Source organism: Alligator mississippiensis, chromosome 11 (assembly GCF_030867095.1).
Source record: "Alligator mississippiensis isolate rAllMis1 chromosome 11, rAllMis1, whole genome shotgun sequence".
Lineage (NCBI taxonomy): Eukaryota > Metazoa > Chordata > Crocodylia > Alligatoridae > Alligator > Alligator mississippiensis.
Window position 1 is genome coordinate 29,599,878 of NC_081834.1, and position 20,114 is coordinate 29,619,991.

General features: G+C 40.6%; 1 protein-coding gene across 2 annotated transcripts in view; it reads right to left on the reverse strand.

Moving 5' to 3' along the window:
- Nucleotides 1–20,114, reverse strand: part of PSTPIP1 (proline-serine-threonine phosphatase interacting protein 1) — a 95,025-nt gene that overhangs the window by 62,835 nt on the left and 12,076 nt on the right. For both annotated transcript variants that reach the window (XM_059714755.1, XM_006272404.4), the window contains exon 2: nucleotides 3,416–3,516. In XM_059714755.1, coding sequence (XP_059570738.1) covers nucleotides 3,416–3,516 — 101 coding nt within the window. The remainder of the gene's footprint in view (nucleotides 1–3,415; nucleotides 3,517–20,114) is intronic.

Consider the following 20,114-nt stretch of genomic DNA (forward strand, 5'->3'; position numbering starts at 1 on the left):
CTGAGGACTGGAATCACATTTTTAAGATAGGATTTTAAGATTTAAAAAGTCCCTTTTTAAAGATAAGATAAACCTGACTGTCCCTTTTTTAAATACAGAAGAATGATGTATAAGTTGAATTGTTAAATAGAAAATTTCACACGCAGGAAATTAATTTAAGCAAGCATGTAGAAATGTTTTAAATTCTTGCAAAGCAAAAACCACAACACAGTCCACTGTTAAACCACCTATGCTTATACAAATGGTTCTAGGCCCCTTCTTTTGGTTACGTGATCTCATTGTTCAAGAGAGGGTGGTGCCTAGACTAACAAGAACATTTTAATTGGGAACTGGAATTCTAAAGAAGCACGGAAAACAGACATCTGAGAGCTTTGAGGCTGGAGTTTCAACACTGATTCTGTCATATATTAGTTTCTCTAATATATTTGTAGTTCAGAGCAAATAATTGTCTTACATGGTGACTAAGGTCTCATTTTCTTCTTTCCAAGAGTGTTCTTAGAAGCCAGATGGCACAAGTTTTGGAAGCAATACATATCTGTCCTGAAGAGGAGGACAGAATTTGAATAATTGTAGTTGTACAGGAAGGAGCAACCTATTAAACAGTGTATACGGTTCTCCCACAAATGGAGAGAGCAGTTAATTTTTGTTCTGTTAATACTTTCATATTCTTCTGTTACCATAAGCATGAAAATTTGGTTAAAGACCCACGGACAGAATCTGCATGGTAAATTAAATGGGCTTGCAATGAGGACATTACTGTTGCTGCTGTTTTTAAATTATAGATATGGCTTCCTTAGGTTTAACTGGTACTGTGAAAATCAAATTTTCCAACTCTCATGATATTGGTGGATTTCCTAAAGCCTCAGCCCCTCAAATCAGGTGATGATGAGAGTCTCTCAGTTTATATTGTTATAATGGAAAACTACAGAGAAGAGCTTGAATGTGTAAAGCCAATAAGCACTAAAACCAGAGGGCAAACAAAAAAGACCCCAATTGTATTTTATTGTTGTTGTTAATCTCATGATTTTTAAACCAGTTGCATTTTGCTGAGTTGGCAGCCAACTACTGAGTCATGTTTGGCAATATTGGATTGTTGTGCAAATTGACTAAAGTCACTGATTAGCTGTAATGAACTAACAGGCATTGGCCAAATCCCTGGTTAATAAATTCAGGATTTGGCTCCAGAAAGAACCACAAATCTCTTTGGAAACAAAAAGTAGGTTTCTATAAAACCTGTTACGTGGAAAGCAGAACTTTGATTGGGATGAATTTGGTAGAGGAGTGGTTGGCAGGACCAAAAGATCCCTCTCGCACAACTTTTATTTAAAATGAATTAGTTGAATTTGGAGTTTTGTCCAAGAAGCCAGATATTTGTGGGCAGAAACGTGTTGAGTTTGGTAGGCTAAGAAGCAAAATTCTCCTGCAAAGACTCAAGTCAAAATTCTAGCCTCAGGTCCCTGATTATGACACGTACAGCTTCCAAGAACCAAAGGTTTGGCTTGTTCCATATTTTCACTCATCTAAGGAGCTGATTCAAGGACAGGCTGAAGGAAGCAGCTCAGTAAGGCTTACCAAGGCCTACACATGACAGGAGTGCTCTGGAGGAAGGTAAATATTAATGGGAATAATTATTCACAAAGATTTTATTTGAGATAATTTTTCAGTATGGCTTTGAGGTGAACATCTATTTTTTTTTCTTTATGGAAAGTTCTTTCCATAAACACGACAGGCAGATATGAGTTTTATGCTGCAGCCTATGGAAAACCTCTACCTCAGTTGCCCAAAAAACCCATGCTCTACATAACATAGCCTCAAGCACAGACTATATACAACAGAGCCAGTTCAAAGGGCTGTAGGAACAATTCTGATCTTTGTATGTAACGAGAGACAAAAAATTGTCTTAAATGGGCAGAGCTGAGCTAACTTTAGTTTGATGGTCAGGGTTGTGTGACTCACAATGGTAAAAGGAAATTCCATTGGTAATCAAGAAAATCAGGCCAAAGCACTTAAATGTTTCAGGGGAGACTCTACCTGTCAATGAATTAGTATTCTTAAGGTAACCAGTAAAAGCCTCATGTTACATTTTTAAATTGTTAAGCACATCCAATTGAAACCCAAACTAAATTTTGGATATAACCATTTGAAATCTCAGCTAAAAATGAAAGATAAAGTAAGAACTGAGAGTAGTTTCCAAAATGAAGAAAAAAATAGCCATCACCAGACACTGCCTTGGGAATCTTGAGAGAGAGGCTACAGATGGATACAAATGTACATTACAGCAAAATTAAAAAAGAACCTGGGAACACACCCCAGCCTTGTAAAGATGGGACAATAATGTGGTTGGTTTCAGACCACCTAAAAAGGTCTGGTATGAAGGCATCTTACAGAGTCCTGTTAACACTGAAAGCACGATAAAATTGTGGTACTTACAGGAAACTGAAACACAATGTATTAATAGCACATAAAATAGTATAATCATTGTTTATCTGTGAAAGACAAAGCTAAGTTATGATTCACTTCTGGATATTACTAAAGAAGAAAGCTGTTTTAGTTAAACTGGGTCTAGGTGTGGGGCGTGTGTGCATGTACACACACACACACGGTTAATCAGTGGTTTTCTGTAAGTGAGCTCAGTTTTGATACACTTCTTACTAAAGAAGTAAGCTGTTTTAGTTAATAAACTGGGCCTAGATGGCTGTGTGTGTGTGTGTGTGTGTGTGTGTGTGTGTGTGTGTGTGTGTGTGTGTGTGTGTGTGTGTGTGTGTGTGTGTGTGTGTGTGATGAGAGAGAGGGACAGGCAGACCAACAGAGAGACAACTCTTTGGAATCAGATCTTCATAGAATTTGGGATCCAAAGCCCTGCCTTTCATCTCTCCCCAAGAATCTTTGGATCTTAACATTGTACTCATGTCCATTCCTATAAAAGACTAGAAAATATCATGGTGGCTGGGGAGGGAGGGAAAGGAGAAAAGCCTACCTTGGAAAAGGAAATGTTGGTAGGAAAGACTGATGACTTAAGATCTTTTCCATTGTTCATATCTGATTCCTCCTCCTCCAAACCATGTTTGGCTGTGTGATGAGATATACATATCTGATATCAGCTTTATTTTCATTCATTTTGTTTCATTGTTAGAAACAAGCTGATCTTTTAAAACTGCTATGAGGATGCTGCAGGGGATGAGGCTAGTCCACCTTCCAAATGATTCATGTAGCTACAGTGTCTCATTTTGCTGCTACAAATACTTCAGTCCTCAGATCATTCATGTTCAAGCTTCTCTATGAAAACATGGGTGACTCTTATGTAAATTCTGACATGACTATTTGGATCATCCTAGATGCCTTTTCTGAGTTCTTGGGAGTAGACAATGTGAGTATGTAAACAGATATCTATACCTCTCCACCTCCTTTTTCTTACCTCTGTTTGAACAAGTCTTCCACATCCTTGCACATCTTTCTCCCATCCAACAGTCGCTGTATGAGCACTTCATAGCCAGTGTGGACTGTAAATTCTTTGCACTAAAAAGGCACAGACAAGTGGCTCTGTAAGTTTATGAGCAGACATCGCTCCCAAAGATCTCAAGTTGTAAAGCTGCACCAAGCAAATTTGTTTGAAAGAGAAAACCTCCCACCTTAAACTCTATCTAGAATTTAAAGAAATGATTCTGATATTTGAACAACTTGCTTTTCCTGCTGTTACTAGAAAAGATGGAAGTGCTTACATACCATGAGAGAGAGACTGTTTTCATGGGATGTTGCTCCTCTGTTGAGCAAAAGCAGATGATCAAGACTTTGTGGGGACAGTAGTGGAGACATAGGATCTGGGACATACTCTAAGTACGACTCCTAAATCAGCATTATATCTACATATTAGGTGTTAGGGGTGATATCCTGGCTCCACTGGAGCTGACTCTGTAATTTTTTTTTTTTTTTTTTTGGGGGGGGGGGGGGGAAGGGTTTAAGTACTTTAAGCTCATCAAGTTCATCCATAGACCTCACCATTTTTCAAATGTCTTGAACCCTTGCCTTCCAACCAGAATTACCTTTGTCAAGACTGGAGGAATCATTTGGAAGACCCTAGACTCTTGAGGTTTCAACCTGGCTTCTGGCTGCTACTGTCTTAGGAGAATGGAACCAAACCTCAGGAGTGAATGTTGCAGACCAGCTAGTAGCAGCTGCCATTCTGAATGAAGGATTTTTTCAGTGGTGCTGAGAAGCATTGCTTCTATGACTAGGAAGTTTTTTGTTTTCCCCAGTGCTAAGTTTAAGTCTTAGGGTTAATCTACCATTCACACATTTACAAACTTCCAATGCTCCAGCTTCCTGACAAGAGCAGCTCCTTCCTCTCACTGAAAACTTACCATCAGCAGTGGGATGAAGGGAATAATAAGAAGCATATAACTGCCCATAGACATAAGCTATCAGCAAAAATAAGCATTATGGAAACCAAGGTAAAATAATAGCATAGATAGAATAGGATGGTACAGGGATGGTAGAATCACCAATATCATTAATGTGCAGCCGTAAGAAAATGAAAGATCTTGATATGTCCATCTGATTGTAATAGTAGATCCTCACTTAATGTTCCCAGGGAAAAGTTACATATGCTGTTTTCTACCAGAGTCACTGCCATTAGGGCTGTGCAAAGCTTCAGTTCCTGATTCAATTTGGTGGAGATTTGGCCCGATTCAGTGGCTGAATTGCTGAATCTGAATCAGAGGACCCTTTAATCTCTCTGAATCAAATTGGAACCCTCCGAATCCATTTGGAGAGATTCGGAGATTCGGACATAGAGACAGCTTTAAATTTTTTTCTATATACCTCTAGGTAGCAGGGGCTCGTGAATGCTGTGATGCTGGGGTGCATGGAGTTCAGCAGCAGACCCAGAAGTGGACCAGAAGCATTTCTGGTCCAATTCCAGGTCTTCTGGAGAGCACACTGGGGGGTCCCCTGCACCCTCTTTGACTTGGCAACTGGTGCCTCCTGGGTCTGGGGGGGCACCCGGGGTCCCTCTGTGGCTGATCACTAAGCTGGGGGGCACGGGGGGGCCCCCCAGCATGCTCCCTGACAGACCCGGAAGTAGACCAGAAGTACTTCTGGTCCACTTCTGGGTTCACTGACAAATGCATGGAGGCCTCCTCCCCCCCCCCCCCCCCAGTGGGATGCTCCATCCACCCCAACATCGCAGCAATCACGAGCCACGCTGGTAACTCAAGGTATGTGGAAAAACCTGTTAAAGCTGCGTCTATGTCTGAATCTCTGATTTTTTGAATCAGCATTGAATCTTCAGATTCAGATTTGACCATATCGATCAGGGACAGTGATCCAAATCAACAAATCAAATCACTGTCTCTGATTCGGGCCAAATCCAAATTTATTAGGGCCTGCTTCACACACCCCTAACTGCCGTTATGGTCTGGGAGAATATTTTGCAACCTCAGATTTGCCAGTCAGAAAACAGTTTTGATCATTGTTTCAGTGATTTAAATATATAATTGAAATACATAGTCAGAAGTAAACCTATGCTGAAGTAGGAAAGATGCTTGGTAATGGCACCCAACTGACACTTGCTGTCATTGATTTCTTGAGAATTCATATCCTGGTAGAAGTTATGTTACTGCTGCTGTGGCAGAATTTAATTTGTTTTTCCCCTTGTCTACATCTGATAGAAGCTGTTTCTGTCAAGTACTCTTCACCCAGGTCATAGCCCACAACAATTAGCATTCTTCCAAGGAACATTTCATCAAGTTGTGGTTGTGGAAGGTAATCTGTAAGTTCCTCCTTTCTGCCTTCCTCCATTTAGCCTTGCTTTGAGTTTCTCATTCTCAGGTAGTCTTAGAGCTTGTCTGCACACACAGTTGTATCACTAAACCTACAATAGTGCAGCCCCTTGCATGGATGGTGTTAGAGGGTATGGCTGTATGAACAAATTATCATGGTCTTAAAAGGAGTGGGCCTTTACTCCATGTCAGGTGTTCCATAGTAACTGCCTATGTTCATGTTCTTATTGGACGCATCCACACAAGACATTTACTGCACAGTTGACTAACTGGCTGCGCAGTAAATGTCTTGGTGTCTACACATGCTGGGGCACATGGCAGCAGCATGGCAGTATTTACTCTGTAAATACAAGTACAGTCCTGCTGCAGAGTAAAAAACGCTGCAGTAGTGCACGTGTAGATGCTGGAGGGGCTGGCTGGGGCATGAGGGTGCTTCAGTGTGGGGCTGCCTGCCAGCTAGCCCTGCAGCGAACTTCCCTTGTACCCCAGCCAGCCCCTCCGCAACACGCCGAGCTGGGGGGAGAAGCCCTGGGCTAGCAGGCTGACCCCTGAACCCCCTGCCAGCCAGGGCTGCTTTGACCTGGCTCAACATGCTGTGCATGTATAAACTTCAGGGCTTATTGCTCCTGAGTTAATTGCTCCCAGGCGCACATTCAAACAGCTCACCCAGAAGCAATAAACTCTAGAGCAATAAGTTCCACAATTTATTCATGTGTCATAATTGCATATGTAGATGTGCCCCTTCTGAGGTAAATGGAAGCTAAACTATAGTGACTTACCCCACTTTCACTGAAGATTGAAATACCAGTCTATCCTCCACTTAACAAGCAGGAAGGGTGTGCACATGGACAGTTGCTGCAGAGCAGATAATTTGTGGTACATTCCCACTACCTTGTACCCTGTGTGCATACTCATACCTATTCTAGTATAAAAACTATGCATAGGTCAGGCTTTACATTGTACATGTGCTTTTGGTTTAAGCAGCAAATTTCAAGTCCGGTTTGCAGCTGACTTAAACTTGGTTTCATATGGAGTTAAATACCTTCATTTACAAACTCTCATGTTTCAAAGTGTAAGCCAGTCACTAAGAAAAGAGGCTACTGTATAACTGTCCATTTCAGTCCCTTCCTCAGGGAGAATTTGATGATGCCTGCTGCTGGATATAGGATATCAGTATGGCCATTGCTGCGTTCTCTAGGTGAGGTCCTGTTTTTATCTCCTTTTGAGCTCTGTGTAGTTCACTGAAAAACAATGCAAGTGCTGCAGGCTCCTAGACTAACCCACTCCCTAGATTCCAACTGTGAGCCCATTCATGGGGCATTACAGGTTGAGCTAACTGCTGTTCACAGAAAAGAGATAATTCTTTATCTGCAGGAAGTGGGAAGCTGAAAAGCTGATTCATCCTAAAACAGAATATGCTGTACCCTACAAAGGGGAATTCAGAGACAGAGCTATAGGAGATAAACCACCATCTACAGCATTTCCTAATCTTCTGAGACAGACATTCCACACTTAATGTCTTTCCTAATGCTGTAGATGCAGTCAGAAATGCCCAGTAACATATGGACTTTTAAAAAAAAACTTGCCCAAAGGAAATAAAATATTGCATTTGTGGTATGTTCCTCCAGCAGCCATACACAAAGCCCCAAGGTGCAAGGAGAGACTAAAAATGTAACAGAGGGAATTCAGGGAAAGAATAGCAGGTTTTAAATACAAGATTTAACACCTATAACAGCACAAAATATTCTATAATAAATTCCCAAGTCTAGTGCCTGAGAGAATGAACACAGATCCACATTGCTGGTTGTCTAATAGGTCTGTCCTTTAACTGCTAAAAGTCATCCAAATGTCTGAGTGAAGTGTTTGTTTTAGTGTAAAAGTCGTAAGAAAAAAGTGATACCATATTAAGGGAAATAAAGCATGGTTCCCTCTGCATGAGTGAATGAGGAAAAAAGAGGGAGGAGAGAGTTTTTGCAGCACATGTACCCAGCAGGCAGGCAGTCTGAATCAATGACTCCTTTCTAAGCTTTGCTGATGAGGTTGGCAGAGTTGGTCAGCATAGGGCCATGCGCTGTGAGTTCTGCAGGTGGTACTGGATCCAGCATATACTCTACTTTTAATAGCAGGAAAAGCAAGGCTGTGATTCTCAACCAGGGTGACTAGGTCCTTTTAAAGGTATGAAGTGCCAATCAAAATTAGCCCTGTTAAGTATACAAACACCTATGCATGGTTCACAAGATGAGCCCAGAGATTTCAAATAGAAATACAGTGTCATTCTGATCTGTTGTGGTCTTTCTGAGTTCTTTGCAACAGAAAATTTTCAGTATTGCTTTCCATAGTCAGAAATGAGTGAACAGTTACGAGCTGTAATTTTCCAAGGGGTGGCTTGAACCTATCAAGAGGTATCCTTGAGTCTCAAAAGGTTGAGAACCACTGGAGTAAAAGGACCATGTTGGGATGCTTCCAGTAATTCTAAAAAGGTTCTGTATTCCATCTTTTTCCATCCTTACATCCTTGTTTCACTAAATGTCTGGATACAGAAGCCAGAATTCTGCCCTTATGTCTATAGTAGTGTAAGAATGATGTTCTATCTATAATCGACCAGAAATTATGTAAGAGGCAAGGAATTATTAGAATTATATATTTTATTGGACTAACTATGTAGCTGGAATACAGTACAGAGAATGCCTTAGATTCAGAATTGACCTGATAAAGAATATCTTGCATTCAAAAGCTTGTCTAACCCTATCCCAACTATGTAGTCCAATAAAAGCTATTACCCTAAGAAATTGTTGCCTCTTGCTTACAGTCTATAGGAATATGTTAGCCTATTGATGAGCATACAGGCATTTCTTTCTAAATTGCCATGTGCAACTAATTTTGCATATACTAGAGCCCTAGCTTTCTATCAACCAGCAGGCAGAGGGTGTGATCTTGTTGGCTGCTTTTTTAAGAACCCACACAAAGTTGGTACCTTACTCAACAGATCTGTTTCCTGTTTGTTTCTTGTGGACAAAAATAAGTTTTGACATGTTCTTGCTGCAGAACAAATGCAGCTATGGGTGAATGAGTTGGATTCATTCTTTGTATCTCCTAAGAGTCACATTATCAGGTGCTACAGAGAATTGAGCTTAATTTAGTATAGAACTGGAAGAGACCTCTTGACTTGAAGTCCTGTCTCTTGCTATCAAAAATAGCCTGTTATATAATCCAATCCCTTTCATAAATGTATTACGGTCCTTCTCAAAACTAATGAGGTTTCTTGATCCCACTACAATTATTGGAAGGCTGTTCCAGAATCTGATTCCCCTAATGATTAGAAATCTAATTTCCAGGTTACATTTATTCCTGGCCAGTTTATACCCATTTGTGTTTTTGCAGCATTGTCTTTTAGCTTCAATAGTTCATCTCCTTTGTTAGTATTTACCCCTAATATATTTATCTTTAAGAAATGGAACAGAAAGTATCCAGGGAAATACAGACCATTTCGTCTAACCTCAGGACAGAGTTCTGCACAGGACAGAGGTGTGTGCTCTTCCTGGATGGAATGAAAAGTAAAGAAGCCAGAGGCTGGGCTGGTATGCATTCAAGACAGGTAGTCAGTGAAAATGTAGATTGAGGAGTCAATGGATGAGAGACAGGCTGGGTGGGGGGGAAGAGAGAGAAGGGGGATGAATAGTGGAGAGATACCTGGGGAGTCAGATGTCAGACTTAACTGACTTGGGTCAAACTGAGTTCTGAAACTTCTGTCCCAGACCTTGGTGTTACCTATGGTGGAGAACCATGCCCTGAAAGAGTGACCTGAACAGACTTTGGTTCTGAAATTAGTCTTTCCTGCAGTGGAGTGATCAGCAGTGGACAGTCTGTTTTCCAGATCTCAGCTTGAATTTGCTGAGGTGGCAATTAACATAAGTATCTTTTAACTAAAAAATACGAAAACTTGATGTTAAAAGTAAACAACTAACCAACAGGGGGAGAGCAGTTGTGATGTCAAACAATCATTAATTAATTAACTTATTAAATTTATTAATGAAATGGCTATCTTGTCAAGGTGCTTAGAATTGAACCAACCCCTTCAATTTACACCATTTTCAGGATAAAAAATAAATCTAATGACTATTTTCCCAATGAAACAAAATGTCCATTAGGTCAAATTCAGTCATTTATTTACTACATCACCACCAGTGTTTGGCCTGGTAGTAATAAATACTAAAATGGATACATATTTGAATGGCAAATTTCAGTTTCCTTATAAATTTTAGAGGCCACCTTAACTATATTATTAGGGTCTTGTGAGATTGGCAGCAGAGGCTGCTATTCCATTTGCTCCTTCATTCAGAGTGAATCTTTGCTCACCTGCTTTTGTTTTCTGTGAACAGCTGTTGTGGGGTGAGCAGAGAAGTAGGGAGTGGGCAGAAGAAGACCTTCTTTGTCCTTCTATCCAGCATTTAAACATGGAAATGACAGGTAAAGGGGAGGAAGAGGAGGTAACTGTGTACTAGTGGAAAAGGGTCACCCGTATGATTTCCCCCATATACTCAAGTCCTACCACAGTCTGCTAGGAGTCTACCTTGATCTGCCTAGAGTCTCACAGAACTGGGGAGGGAGTGATACTAAGCTTGTTATAAAAGGATAAAAAAACTTGCATTAAACGGCATAGCAGTTTGCATACAATTAAAAAAATGGGGCAGTCCAAGTGAAGCAGAAAGCAAAAAAGGCTGGAATAGCTATCAGCAGAGGGAGGTGGCAGTAGGCTGCAGAGGACAGGGCTGCAAGGAGGGAAGCAAAACCAGTGCTTGGGTGAAAGATAATGTTGGGGAAACCTTTGCCTACACCGCAGAAGTGAAGGGGAGGAGGTCCCTGCTTGTGGGTGGATTTACTTGTCTGCATTTCATGCTAAGTTTCTTGAAACACACGCAGGCAACATGGGGCTATTTCCCCCTGAGAGTTCAGCCATCAGGAAATGGGTCAAAATGCAGTGCAACTTATTTTTCCTTTGTTTCATAGATTTCAAACTTTGGGGGTTGGCAGTCCTGGGTACATGTCTAACCCTCCAAAGCTGTGTCTCTGGACTTGCGTTCTCCTGTAATGTGCTCTGCATCTCAGCACAAATGCATGAAAACCAGATTCAAAGAGATCAGGTTTTAGTGGAAAAATAAATCCACAGGGCTTCCTGAGGCTTCCTACACCTGAGTTTCACTTTTACTGTGACCCCTCCAAGATGTCATTTTATGGGTAGCCTGTGTGGAGGTGGCTGGGAGAAATAAACATTTATGTTATTACTAAATTAAAAAATTGGAAATGATATGATATGTACATACTAATATACAAGAATTGTGGGACAGCACCTTTGCTGTGTAAATTGGCATAGTTCCAATTTTTGTAAGTTATTAAATGGATCCTGTGATCTGTATGTTTTGGCTATCTCCTACACTTCATACATGGCTCATTTCTTCTTAGCAGAGAGAGAGAGAGTTAGCTGTGTTAGTCTGAAGTTGGGGTAGCTATTTACCTTTATAAACTAACTGTGTATGTAGAGAGCACAGGGGTGTAGGTTATAGGTTGGTCTAAGGACATAGGCAGACAAGGATCTTTGGGTGAATCTGATATCTTTTATTAGACCAACTTAAATAGTTGGAAAACAATTATTAAGCAAGCTTTCGGGTTCAAAAACCCTTCATCAGGCTAGGAGAGACCAAACAACAATGGCGCACCAGAATGAACGCACACCGGAAATCTATCAAAGACAGAAATACCCAATTACCTGTGGGGGTACCTCTCTCACAAGAAAACCACTCTCTCTCTCCAATCTCTCAGTCCTGGCCCTCAAAGGAAACCTACAAAACACTTCCCAGAGACGAGCCTATGAACTCCACTTCATCAACCTCCTGGATACTAAAAAGCATGGACTAAATATAGGCAGACAAGGTTCCTTGGGTGAATCTGATATCTTTTATTAGACAACCTACACCCCTGGACTAAATATAGACATTGGATTTATGACACATAACCTGCCTGACATCTGACTCCCCGGGTATCTCTCCACTATTCATCCCCCTTCTCTCTCTTCCCCCACCTCTCCAGCCTGTCTCTCACCCATTGACTCCTCAACCTACATCTTCACTGACTGCCTATCTTGTATGCATACAGCCCAGCCTCTGGCTTCTTTACTTTTCATTCCATCCAGGAAGAGCACACACCAACTGCTGAAACTTCCTTAGCCTGACGAAAGGTTTTTGAATCTGAAAGCTTGCTTAATAATTGTTTTCCAACTGTTTAAGTTGGTTTAATGAAAGATATCAGATTCACCCAAAGAACCTTGTCTGCCTATGTCCTTAGACCAAAACGGCTACAACCTACACCCCTATAGAGAGCACAGGCTTTTGTGAACCACAGCTTCATCAGATGCTGTGAAAGGACATGCAAAAAGCAGAGTATAAGGAGGGAGAAATTTCTTCTTGGAACATAAACTCTTCATAGAAGAGTTTGTTTAATCAACAGAGCCTTAATTATGACTTCTGGGAACAATCCTGGTATACACGTTAAACAGTAATATGTAACCTTCAGGTGTTGTAGTACCTTACTCATTTTCCTTCAGTCACACTGGATTTTGCGTTGTTGTGGCTGAAGACTTTTGACTGAAAAACTTGGTAAAACTATCCCTATTCAAAATCAAAATTTACTTTCAAGTCTTGAAAATCACTACAGTTTAAGCTAAGCAAAGTGATGTAATGCCTTTTCCCAAGGAGAAATTTCAAAACAAAGTTTTTTGTTGAATGAAAAATGTTGATAAACCTATAGATTTTTACATGCAGGAAAAAGAAATAAAATTCTCAAACTCTGAAAAATGAGTGCATTTTGAGCAGTTCAAACCAAAGCCAACTTTGAAATCTTTCATAAAAATAGGTGTATATTTTCTCCTGTTCTAGGTTTGCATTATAGATTGTTACATTAGTGAACTGAGCAGATAGGATCTTGCAACTATTTTACCAAACCAAAAATATAACACTTCATTTTCCACAGATATTTAAGTAAGTGAATTACTAGCTGTTGTTATGAAGGTCAGAGAGAAAGTCATGGATAATTTTTATAATGAATCATTGAATAAAAGTGTGAATCAGTTTTATCAGGCCTGCATCCTTTCCTTTTTCCACAGGGAAATTCTTATGAGCAATGATTTCAGAGTGAGAGCATGGCTCTTAATGTTAGAAATGACAATAAATAAGGATCAGATTCTGGCACTGTTAAAAACCATGTTTCTAATTCTGGATCGTGGTCCCTTTCAGGTGCTCTAATAAGGACTGAGCTCCAGATATGGTTTCATTGTATCTGAATTACAAAACCAGATTTGATTTGTGAAACTGTTAGCTAACTATTAAAGGAACTTCATGTTCTCAAAGTCCTTTTTATTGGGCTGGACTTTGTCTAGTTTGCCATTCTCTTTATGGTGACTGGATCACTGCCTTGTATTTTTGCAATGTTCTAATACTCTAACTGCCCTTTGCATAAGAAGGAATTAGAAAAAAAAGAGCGATAAATATTCAGTAGTGTTCTTCAAGTCCAACCTCAGTGGTCTAGCTCACTGGTTTAAAGGGATATTGAGGAAGGAATTGTGCTAAGGTTCATGACCTTCAGATTGCTCTGCTATCATTAGAACCCCTTGGATGTATCCCCTAATGAAATGAGGAGATCATAATTCTGTTCCCTATTATCCTTGTGTAAGTTAGCAAAGAGTTTGAGTTTTTATGTCAGTATGAAATGAGTCTTTTCTTATGCTCTTGACATGTTTTATCCTGGAAATTGTTAACAGTTGACTGGTAAATGTGTGCAATATAATTTGGAAGGAGAAGTATATAAATAGCATAGATGGAATGGGAAGAGGTTAGTGTAGAGTTGTGTGAAAGCAGAACTCCTTAACCCACGAGTCACATTTAAACTGCCCTTGTCTTATATTATGTGAACACTTTTCCCATATTCTAAATCTAGTAAAGAAATGGTTAATGTGTTTTGAAATGCACGTTTATGTTCTGAACTGCTGTCCAACAAATGATCTCCTTCACTCCTGCTGACTGGAGCTGCTTGGTGTCTATTGAGAGATGATGGTTCACAGCAGCTCTTGAATACTTGATCTGCTTCCTTAGATGGACCTAATTGCGGCTTGTCTATATCAGACGTTTTTTGGCAAAAAGGGAGTTGGGCTGATAGTTGTGTTGAAGCTGGTTACACTAAATGATTCAAAATTTCTTGTTTCTCAGAGACTTTTCATACTAGAAATTTAATTATTTGCTAAGGATCCAAGTGACTGCCCTGTCTTTTCTTTTCTTTTCTTTTGGTCTCTGGAGAGAATTTTCAGAAGGTTACTAACACGTTTTTGAAAAGGGGACTTAAGTTCATTCCAATGTCACTGAGGCTTTTTTATGTCTGCAATGCCATGCTATGTACTTGCTGGTTAGCAAACAACACTGCCAGTCTCATATAAATTAAAATCATAACTCAGGTCTCAAAATATGTGACACAAAACAAAAAGAGTCGGGTTGTTTTTATTTGCATTCTGGTTGAGGTTATACTTGGATCATTTCTACCGAAGCACATAGGCTGGATAATTAATTTAAAAATTATAACTGAAGTTCTCCCTTAATTGCAGGCCACCAAAAAGTTGGATCATTAAAAAACCATGCCAAACTACTCAGCACTCAGGATAAAATTGCACAAGCTGCCAGTGCTGAGCACGCTTAGAAGCCTTCTGAGTGCTTCTCCCCGACATCACAGGTGTTAGCAAAAAAGGAAATGCAGTTTGGAGCTCTGTTAAAAAGAGTTATTAACATTTCACCTTCCTGGGCCTTCATCCTCTTAACTACTTTGCTAGACCATGGAAGTGATGGATATTTGTTATTCTTGTTGTTGTAGACTGTGGTTTGCATAACTCCAGGTAATCAGTTGCAGTTTGGGTGGGATTTTTTGCAATGTTTGTTGTAAAATGAAATATATGGACAATAAGGGTCCAGCAGGTCTTATCCTTAATATAAGTATACTGCCTCAACATAAAATTTCAACTTAGGTCCCTTTAATCTTAAAGGCACAGTAAAGGTACCTATCTTGAGAATGCACATATGTAACATATAAAAAAAGTTTCCTGATGAGGGAAAAAATTGTCTTTTTTTCTTTGTTTCTTATGAAGCCTGAAAATTATGGATTTCTTTAAAGGATTTTTCTTTGGTTTTGGAAGAGGAGTGTTTTATCTATCAAAAGAGCAGTAACTTTGCATCTTGTCTCCCTGGTTTTTCTTGGAATACTAACAAATTTGAAGAAAGCAATTTCACAGCTCTGTAATGGGATTTGGCTCTTTCATAAAAAAAAGCTTTGATTTTGTTTTTCTAACCAAAAATCCAGCGTTTTGAACAATGAACATATTTAAATCCTGGCCCTACTTTTTAACAGCTCAGTTCTTGGTGTCTTTTGATACACAAATTTTCCAGTCTGCCAAGAGATCTGGTATTTTCAAAACAAAAGACCAAAAAAAATAATTCTTTGGTGGCAGAGAGTGCCTTCTCCATGCAGAATAAGAAATACTGGAAAAAGGGCAAGAAAGCCTAGCCTTTTAATTATCTTATTTCAAATAGCAAAGCAGGCACAGCCTGTTTTGATTTTAAGGCTTTTAGCCTTGAACTGAAGTCCCTGCAGGTCATATCTAATTGCTGCCCAGTGAAGAAAGGGATTTGGGTGGAGGAGGAACAGATGCAAAGGTAACTTTAAATTACGTTTGTTCTCCCTGTGTTCTGAGGCCTTTTTGACACTTCCCATTGCCTCCAGATCGTGAGAGGTGGAAAATAGCAGGAGCACGGTATGGTCCAACTGTGCCTCAAGGAGGCAGACCCCTGACTGTAATGAGAATGGGGATGAAATGCTAGCACAGAACAAAAGGGTATGAGTTGGTCATAAATATATAAATGAGCTTTGAAAAGGGTACCAACTGTTGCTGGAGAGAGGTTCTGGAGCAGCCTTCCAGTAATGTGGGCAAAACAACTAACTGGCTTTAAAGTGGAGCTTGGTCAATTTATGAAAGGAATTATATGAAATAGTTGCTAGCAAAAGCAGGCAACTGTGCTTCCTAATCAGGAGGTCCCTTTTGGTGCCATATTCCAGAGACATTTTTCAGAAGGACAGCCCCTTCTGCTGGGGACATTTCTTCAGACAGTTTCCACAAATTTGCAGATGCTCCTAAATAACTTATTTTAAAGGCTCTGCATCTCAAAAAGGAGATACCTCTGGTAGAATTAATGAAGGCGTAGAGAAGGTCAACCAAGATGATGAGAGATGTATGGAGTTGTTGCCATACCAAGAGAAACTTAAAAGGCTATGACTCTTCAGTTTGCAATAGAGAGGCTGAGGAGGATATGACAGAGATCTATAAAAGCATGAAGGGTGTAAGCAAAATGAATGAGGAACTGTTATTCACTAAATAGCAGAATACTAGAACTAGGGGGCATGCACTGAAATTAGCAGGAGATGCATTGAAAACTCAAAAGAGAAAGTACTTGTTTATGCAGCACAAAGTTATCTTGTGGAATTCATTGCCACATGAGATGGTGGAGGCAGATAGTATGGCCAGGTTCAAAAAGGGACTAGATATACACGTGGATGATGCATCTTTTATTAGCTTTTAAACAGAATGATCAGAGATATATCCTCTGGTGTTTCTAAGCCAACAATAGTGGATGCTAGGAAGGGTAATGAGTAGGGGATAGGTCACTGTAGATCAGGGGTTTGCAAACTGTGGTACACATACCCCTGAGGGTATGCAAGACATCTCTGGGGGGGTACAGGAGAAAAATTGTGTAATGGTGGATTAAATTTTCATTAGAATAGTAATTGGCATTTAAGGGGTTAAAATATAAAAAGTATGCGGTAGGGGTACCTGGGCAGCTGGCAAATCTGGATGGGGGTACACAAGAAGAAAAAGTTAGGGAGCATCTGCTCTAGGTATACCCAGCTCAGTGCTCTCCCTTTAAAACAAAGGTGCTCAACCATTTGGCCCTGCAGGCCAGATGACTGGCATGGGGACAAATCATGGGCTGGATCCCTCATGGGGTCAGAACATGGAATTGGGCCTCACACCCAGATCAGGCCACACACCAGGATCAGGCCCTGCACTGCTGTGGTCTGGCCCCACAATGCCCCAGCTCAGCTCTGCATGCTGCTGAGATCCAGCCCTGTACCACCTCTGTCCTGTGCACCCTGTGCCACCCTACTACCATGTACCCAATCTGTCTTATAGCGCCACTCTATCCGACCAAGCTCCCCATAAATACAGAAATTTAGCAGCAGGGGAGCACCAGTTAATGCTACCACTGCTCCCCTGCCACCAAATTTTCAGGTCTGTGGGGCCTTTAGGACCTGATGACACAGCTTTGTTTGGCTGGATCTGTTGGCTGGATCTGTTGCCAACCCCCAGTGATTTTAGAGGGTTTCTTAAAAGGATGCTAGCTACAAAACTTGGAGCCATGTTTTTTCATGTTGATAGTGTCCTTTAAACTTTTCTGGCTTGAGGTGACTTGTGCATCCACTTAATCAATAAACCAAGACCACTGGGCAGACTGACAGAAACTTGACACAGCCACTTGCAGCTTCTTTTTATGAAGCAAGGTCAGATACCAGCACTGCTGTTTCTCTGTGTTTTAGTTTCAGACAAATGGATGTTTTCCAGGCAAGATCATCTGTTGTTCCTGAGTCTTTTTGTATTAATTTATCCACTTAAGAGAAACTGAAAATAATATAGGGAGGAATAGGAACTTGCGGAGTTGAATCTTGGTTTCATGCTTCAAGTCCCTCTCCAAATGTTTTAAACAAAAATCCTCTCCATACCTATGCTTCTAATTCTTTGTCTTTTTATCCCATTTCTCCTTTTAGGTGAGATCTTTTCATCTTCCATTACACCTTGGGCCAATTTTGGATTGCATCAGAGATGTGAGATAGAAGGATTAGGCAATCCAAAATAAGCCCAGCTGTGGAGGGGGAGGTGGCTCCAAGCCAACATTTTTCATCTCCCTAGAAGTCAAACAGTACTGCAGCCTAATTTAGAACAACCTGGACCTTATATAAAACTAGCTCTTCGAAGTAGCCTTTGTGGATCTCTACAAGTCTGAGTAGTTAGCTGGCACCACTTTCAAAGAGCAGAGCTATTTCTTTGGAAACTGAAACTTTCACTTCCAAAGTGTTTCAGTGACTTTCCAGCTTGCAAAGCAAGAGGCAAAATCAGAGGTTTGAATTGAGGACCTTCCTCTCTTGGTTACCATCTAACAAAGTAGAATATTGCCTAAGAAAAGTTATGACTTTCTGAATGGGTTGTTTAAGGTGTCACCATGCTATACCTTCCGCTTGACTTCAGACAAACACGGCTAAGCACCTTTCTCCTCTCTTGGAGTGGAGTACAGGTGTGAGCCTTCAACCTGGGTATAACTATGATTTTGAGATGGAGGGACAGTCATCAGTTATGGACTAAAACTGAGACTACTCCAGTCCCTTGCATTTAATGTTTATAGACATGGGATCAAATTCTGCTTTGATTCCTTGTTTAATTCTTTACAATTCCACGTGTCTGCTCTCACTCGGCCAACAAACGTTTTCCATCTCAGGCCTGTAAGTGAAAAATGCTGCTTCACACTGACTTGCCAATTTCTTCTTAAACTCCTTATTTAACTTAGAAAGAAAGAAGACCAAGAAAATGACAGCTTTTAAAGCTTTGGTTTTCCTAAGTGCAAGGTATACATGCAATAAATCTCTAGAGTAGGAAAGAAACCTGTTTAGGAAGTCTTCCCAAATCCTTGTTGTGTTTGGAAATTAATTTAGGGATTTCCAGTGTCCTTTGGACGGGGATTATTTGTATGTCCAAATCAGTCATAACCTTATCTAGCAAAAGATCTTCATTTTATACATAATTGCTTTCAACACATCCGGTTACTCAATGTGATACAACAAGTCAGCATAATTGGGCAGGACAGTGTGTGTCACTAGGCCTGAGATGTTGTGCAATTTGACTAAAAAGAAACTCCATACAGCTAGTGCAATATGAGCCACTTGTCCACATAGAAAAATTGTTCCAAAATAATGTTGCTTTCTCTGGCAGAAACTGCCTTGCATCTGCACACACATTAGGTCTCACTGTTTTTTTCTCGAGCATAGTATCAAAATAATTAAACCACACTGGGACTGGTTTAACGTATGTCTAGTGGGAGTTATATCAATTACATTTTCAGACAGACACAAGGATACAAGATATACCAACATTAACATTTTCCTACTTATTCTACCTATGCCCCCACTAAGGGACTACATAAGTTTTACTCTGTCAGTTTAAAGTGGCACAAAGACAGTATCCAAGTAACTCTGCCTAAGTACCAGACACTGCCACTGGGGATAGTCCTATTGCCTCAAAGGTGCAGCTTTGAATAGGTAGAACGAAATAGCTGTTGCATTGGAAAAGAAGCATCAGAATGGTCTGATTTTAGCAAACTCCTATTGTCATAAATTAGCTGAAATAAAAATAGAGCTGGGCAGGAAATAGTTTTCCTGTCCTGCAGAAATTTTTGAGATTTCAAAAGTACTTCCATTCCACATTGAGACAAAGCTGAGACCTTTCACAATTTATCCCAGAAAACAAGATGCAGAGTAACAGGCACCCTGTTCCAAATCAGGCAAAGCAAGGCCTTGAACCTGAGTCTCCCACTATAACCAAGCTAGTGATTATTATACGCTGGAACTTCTCTCAATCTCTTCTATTCAAGCTGTTCCTCATTGTAGGAATAAAAATTCTTTGGGTCTAAAATATAGAGGTAGCATGTGTGACTCTAGCTAGTGATTTGGGTGGATGTGGAAGACCCAGTCTTAAATCCCTGGTCCAAACTGGGTCCTTCACATCCCAGGTGTGTAGCCTGAATAAAAAGCAATTAGCTAGTCTAGAGTGAGGCTCGTTCACACAGGCCAAGTCAGACAAGTGTGGCTGTGCAGTATGTGGCACATTCAGCTGTTCTCTGCACTGCAAGAGAACAGCGCAGGGGTCTTTTTTTTACCCCTGGATAAAAACCTGTGGAGAAAAAGGTGGAGTGGTGCATGTCGGGGCAGTGCATACCACTCAAAACTAGAGCCTGGCCAGCCAGAGCTGCACTGCAGCTGCTGGCTAGGCTCCGAGCAGCAGGATCGCCCCTAAGACCCCAGGTAAGCCTGCTGAGGCTAGTTCAGTACTGGCCTCGGCCTCCTCTACCTGACCCAGAGCATGTGTGGCACAGGTGTTCCCCAGGGACAACTAGTGGTGGCACAAGATGCGCCACTGCTAGTTGTTCC